Source organism: Cryptomeria japonica, chromosome 4 (genome assembly GCF_030272615.1).
Source record: "Cryptomeria japonica chromosome 4, Sugi_1.0, whole genome shotgun sequence".
Classification (NCBI taxonomy): domain Eukaryota; kingdom Viridiplantae; phylum Streptophyta; class Pinopsida; order Cupressales; family Cupressaceae; genus Cryptomeria; species Cryptomeria japonica.
Window position 1 is genome coordinate 676226645 of NC_081408.1, and position 6000 is coordinate 676232644.

Below are 6000 nucleotides of genomic sequence, written 5' to 3' on the forward strand. Positions count from 1 at the left end.
ACCATCAAACCAGCTAACTTATTAATATGAGCTGAATTTGTTGCAACTTGCACAACATTGGAAGATCCAGTGTTCTATATGGCCTTTTTCAAAAGGTGAAATTGGTAATCAACATCCTTACGTTTTCCAAAACAGTCAATAGCTCTAGGAAAGTATGAATCAATAGGGCATCTAAGGATAATATTTACAAGTGGCCAATGTTGAATATCAATCCACCTATCCATGATAATGGAACCACCACTCCTAAGCCATGATTGTCTCTTCTCCTCAATCAATATGTTCATGTTTGAATATTGACTATTGAGAAGGGAAGAATGTAATTTGTTGTTCTCTAGGGGGAAAATAAGAGCTTCCAATTGTCATTGCATCTCTCAACGTACCTTAGAAATAAGGAGACCTTGCCAAATGCAATGGGGTGGCATAGATATAAAGAAACTTGACAATTGAATCATCTACTTGCTCACGTGTTTAGCAAATTCAATAACCGTACCATTGTGTGTTTTCAACCTATAGTAGAAGTGGCCTTCATCTTCCTTCTATCATAACCCACTCCACTTGATATATTTGAATGCTCAAAAAAATGCAATGGTCTAGATGAATATGTCTTAGTAGTTCTAGTATCTGATTCCTCACTCTTTCCAACCAACTTTGCCATTTCAATCCATTATTCCAATGTTATATCTTTACAAATCTAACCCCATGTCCACTCTCACCCAATGAATGGTGTCCAACCCTACTATAGCTCCCATGATAATCAATTTTGTAATATAATACAACCAATGCTTGCTGCCCCTTGACTTATTACCCTTATTAGTGCTTATAGTAACAACAAATTGCGAAAAGGGTATTTTGGGGTTGAAAGGGCCTTTTGCAAACTTTTTAAGAGGGGATTAAGGTCATACAAAATGGCTGTGTGGAGTTCTAATAGAGCTTGTGTTTAGAATATAAGAAGAATGAGAACTGTTGACCATTTTTTTGTCAACCTTAGCCATGCAAATAACCGATCTGAGAAATCTTCAATGGCTAAAAAACCTTGTAAAACCTCTAAGGCCTAAAACCCTAAACCCTAAGGCTTTTGCCTTAAAACCTTTCTTAGCCTTATTCTTTTCAGTCGTTGACTAGTCAAGGCGGTTATTTCACTTAAGGGCTACCAGTTGGAGGGTTCCCTTTTCATCTCGGTGCCGGTCCCTTTCACCCGCTATCGATTGGCGAGAGTTTTATATTGATTTCGCTATTTCGCAGCGGTCAGGACTTTCCTTTTGGTTCCCTTCACGAAATGGCGATTACCGCTTTGGTTGCGCTAATTCGCAGCGGTCAAGGCTAACCGCCCGGTTAGGGTTGCGAAATAGCGATGTGGACCGGACGGTGATGTTAAAGGTGTTTTCGCAGTTTTGCGACGGTCAAGGCTGACTGTCGGGTTGAGGCTGCGAAATAGCGATAAATGTTGGCCAAGAAGAAGGTATTCCCTATTTTGTAGTGGTTAGAAGCAGAGTTCTCTGGCTGCGAAACAACAATAAGACTCGTAGGTGCCAGTTGTTTTAACTGTTAATATCGGTCGCCCGATTTCACTTAAGGGGGAAATCGACGACCCTGTTTTAAACTCTTTTTGGGGGCCTTTTGAAGGCTTCATGGCGTAATCTTGGTCATCCATCCGCGCGCGATAAGGAGGATCTAGTGGCGCAAATTCAAACCTGGAGTGAGCGTTTAATTTCAAACAACTGTGTAGGGTAGTTGCCAACTTAATGGGTCAAAAATTAGTTTTTGACTCGTCGATTGCCCAAATCAGATGAGATCTGATCCAACCACTCTCAGAAGCCCAAGGGATGATCTCCATTACCCCGATATGCTCCTGCAAACGTTTCTCTTAGACCACCATGCTCATTTATTGCATACATAAGACTTTTTGGGTTTGACAGAAGCCATTTTGACACTATCTAATGCAAAGATTTCCCTTCATCTAAAGGGATTTTGTTTCTTCCCAGTAGGGGAGGATATTTTCAGAGATGATATACAGGCTATCAGGTCATCTTCTTGATTTGATTACCCTCTAATATTTTGTAATCTAACCCTAGTAGGGTTAGGGTTTTTTAAGTGTAATTCAATCAGAGTTATGCCTGAACTACAAAGGCAATTTTCTAGCCTGTTTTCAAGCATCCTGTCTTCTTTTCTTGTACAGAAACTTATGTTTTCTGTATTTGTAAAATTTGTCTTGCCTTTACATGAATAGAATTTACCTATTTTGCCTTCATTCAATTCTCACAATTTGTGTAACTTGTTTACCTTCTTGTTTGGATGCATTCTAATTTGTTTTCCTTAGCATAGGTGATTGTGTTGATCCCTTTGTAGATGTCATCTGTGGACTGAATCAGTTCCTCTTGCCATCTTGCAAGAATTCCAACCTTCACTCTTTCTTAGGAGCTAATTAGGATAGGATCTTGTGCATGCTTTGGGTAGTTTTATTGATGCCTTGTGCAGTCATAGGCAGGGAAGATCACAACTTCAATTTAGGTGCAAACCTCTTTTCCCTTTTCAAGCATTCCTTCTTCCTCTTTTCCCCTTTAGATCATTAGATTAGATTTATATGTGCTGGGTTAGACCAACACTTGCATCAAATTGATAAGGAAGTCGGCCTTCTCCGTAGACTCAACCTCACATTACGCAAGGTCCCACACTTGGAGGTTGTTTCAATGTGTCACTGGGTTCATGAGCTCGAGAGTTCATCAAGGGTGCAGACTTTTGTGACAACAAGAACTTCTAACGCTTCCTTCAACATCCATTGTATTTACTTCTTCACTATGCATCTCATTCACATTGTCATCACTACCACTACTGCTCATTTTTTAGATCAAAGATGTTTTAGAGGTAGAAATTGTTGTGTAACCCAATGACGACAAAATGAAAATTAAAAAAATTAGTATTCTCAGTTATGGCTGAAGATTAGTTTTTTGTGTTTGCTGCAAATTAAGATTTAAATATATCACTGCCCCTGAGATGGTTGAAGGATGTCTTAGACATCTTTGAGATGGCCAGATGTCCCCTAGATGTTTCCTCTTATTAACATCCATTTCCAATATGTTACGAGTTTTGCAAATTTCTTGAGGACATCTAAGTGACATCTCCTATCGTTCTGCCATCACCAAAGCACTATTAGGGAAAGCGATGTGGATATGGGCCTGAGGATCGAAGACGTGTCCTCGTGGAACACAATTTATAACTGATGCACCAAACATTAACATTAATACTTAAGCAATAGTAGATGCATTCATCCATGTTCATTTCTATGTGTTAATATTATCCGACCAACTATCTAAAGGTGATGATTTATTTACTGTACAAAAAAGAACCATACAATTGTTCAGTTCTATCTACCATCATGAGAAAGAATAAGAGGGGAAAGGAGGGTAGGTAGGAAGGATTGTTCACATAACCATAAAAAGAATAAATTCAATTCAAAATTAACAAAAATTCATTTACAAAAATATAATTATATATTCAAGCAGGTTCAGGTGTTTTACAAACTCATTTTAAAAATATGCTTACTGTATTCTCACTCAAACCTGAAAAGTATCACAACTATCGACCATAGTTGCCATAAAGCTTGTAGAAGTTCCAAACAATCATATTCTACTTTTAGTAGGGAATTAAGATTGAAAAATAATGAGCTTTGTTGGGGTTCATAATTATCAGATTTATAATTTTCAGGCTTGGATTCATATACAGATAGATAAAAGCATTCCGTTTTCATGGCATTGACATGGTGTCATGAAAGTATTAATGGAATTCGATTACCTGGTTTAAAAACGCAATAATTTGGCAAAAACACTCACGAAATAAAAATGTAATCATGATTAAGATGGAGAAAAAAACTAATTTTGTTATTACATGTCAAATATAGTGCGCATAGATAAAATTAGAGGTTATACATTATAAAAATGCTAATTATAAAAATTTATGTGACTTTGAAAAACTCCATTTTACTTTTCACCTTAAGAGTGTAAAAAGCATATATGGCTGACCCTTAATTTGTTTGTCATTCTCTCATGAAGCATGGCTTGCTGTTTTAGGGGCAGCCATTTTTCTTATCCTAAATCTTATTATGGTTTAACATTTTAACTTCTAAAAGAAATCTATTATATGTAAAATGTAAAGTTCACTAATCCTAACCCTAAACCAAGAATCCCTGCCCTTTTCTGTATATCAGAGAGAGAGAGAGAGAGAGAGAGAGAGAGAGAGAGAGACCAGATTTGAAAACTTAACAAACAGCACGGAAAATGAGGTGGGTTGTGATTACTTGTTGATCACGGATTTTCCAAGTGTAATGCTACCATGAGATAGTTACTCGGTTTTTTGGTTTAGATAGTGCACCTGCATGTGTACTCGAATGCCCTTGCAACTCTGACAAGAACTGATATACTTTGTCTTATTTAAATGCTGTATTCTCTGCATGTATTGATTTTCTAAAGCAAAAAATTTAAATGTCCAAGGCTGGGGAAAAGTATGATTTTATTTTCCAAAACTTTTCTTCAATTGAACTTGTTCAAAGAAAATTCCTAATTTATTATCTATTTGCATTCTATATTCTAAGCAATTCTAGAAGATCAATATTCTAAGAGAGCGAGAGAGAGAGAGAGAGAGAGAGAGAGAGAGAGAGAGAGAGATTTCTTATTTATTAGCTAATTGCAAGAGAGAGAGAGATTCCTTATCTATTAGCTAGTCGCATTTATATATTCAAAGCAATCCTAGATCATTATTTGATTCAAGTATGATTCAGAGAGAGAGAGTATTCTCTGAGTTTGTAATTTGATGCAGATGATGATCAACAAGGCTTCATACCACTTGGCCGAGGTTCAACTACTATGACTCGTCCAACAACATAATGAGCTATTTAGCGGAGGAACAGTTAAGGTTGTAACAATTCTTCTGCCATCATCATTTCAAGGTACATTTGAGTTATTGAACTCAATGTAGTTTTGTGATAGTGGTATATTATGTCTTGTCTCTTGTTATCTAAGTTTGATTATGCTTTACTGCAGAAAAGTCTCTGTGTACATGGGCTGTCAAATAGTTTTATCGGGAGATTTTCAGGAAGAGGATCTTGAAGATTGATGGATATTGCCAAACCCCCCAAAGTTCCATGGCAGTTGGCTAATGTCTTCAACAAATGTCTCTCAGTTGAACTGGCAAATTTAATTTCAGTCCTACTTGGCTAATATAACTGCCACTGTATTTGTATCTTATGTTCATTTTCTCGCATTATTTTTTTGACCTGATATAGAAGATTAATTTTGACAAAATTATCATTAGATGAAAAAGTATTATAGTTCACCCATTATACTAGTTTCTTAATTTTTATTTATAGATAGACTGTGTTGGCGCAAAAATTCCCAAGGTCCTATTTTGTAATGACATAATACATGTCTAAACACCTAATCTAGGTATCCTCCAGCAGGTTCTCTTATAGGCTTCATGTAGTACTCATATCTGTTTGTTGTATGTACGTGCCTGTTTGTTTGCTAATAAGGCACAGAGAAAACATTTGTATCATTAAGGTTCGATATACAAGAACTTGCCAGTGATTGAGATTCTAGATGAGAAAATAAATAAATCCTCGGGTATAAGTTGTTTGTTTGTACTCCTGCTAAAGCTGATTGGTGTTACAGGATGCAGTGTATATATTTTGATGCATCACATCCCTCCCTAATATTCTAAATGTTTTTTAAAACTGGGCCCTTCTCTATGTATATTTCGATCTCTTTAAAGTTTAAGTGCGGAGTCTTTCTGGTTAGCACTTTGTATCGGACAAGTAACTTTATAAAGAAAGCTATTTTTAACACCAATATGCATTCTACAAGGGAATGAGGGAATTTCCACATGATATCCCTTCACGGATTCATAAAGATAAAAGGCACAAAAAGGCCGTTTATTAGTTTAGTTGAATCTCAGATTTTAGTTAGTTAATGTAATTGATGTTATTTACCATTATTATCATTACTGTTGATT

The 6000-nt window shown here is 36.4% G+C and overlaps 1 protein-coding gene across 1 annotated transcript in view; it reads left to right on the top strand.

Moving 5' to 3' along the window:
• The window catches only part of LOC131046859 (stromal processing peptidase, chloroplastic), a 193716-nt gene extending 188084 nt beyond the window's left edge, over nucleotides 1-5632 (top strand). The window contains exons 24-25 of the mRNA XM_057980653.2: nucleotides 4810-4939; nucleotides 5034-5632. Coding sequence (XP_057836636.2) covers nucleotides 4810-4877 — 68 coding nt within the window. The 3' untranslated portion in view covers nucleotides 4878-4939; nucleotides 5034-5632. The remainder of the gene's footprint in view (nucleotides 1-4809; nucleotides 4940-5033) is intronic.
• The last annotated feature ends 368 nt before the right edge of the window (nucleotides 5633-6000 follow it).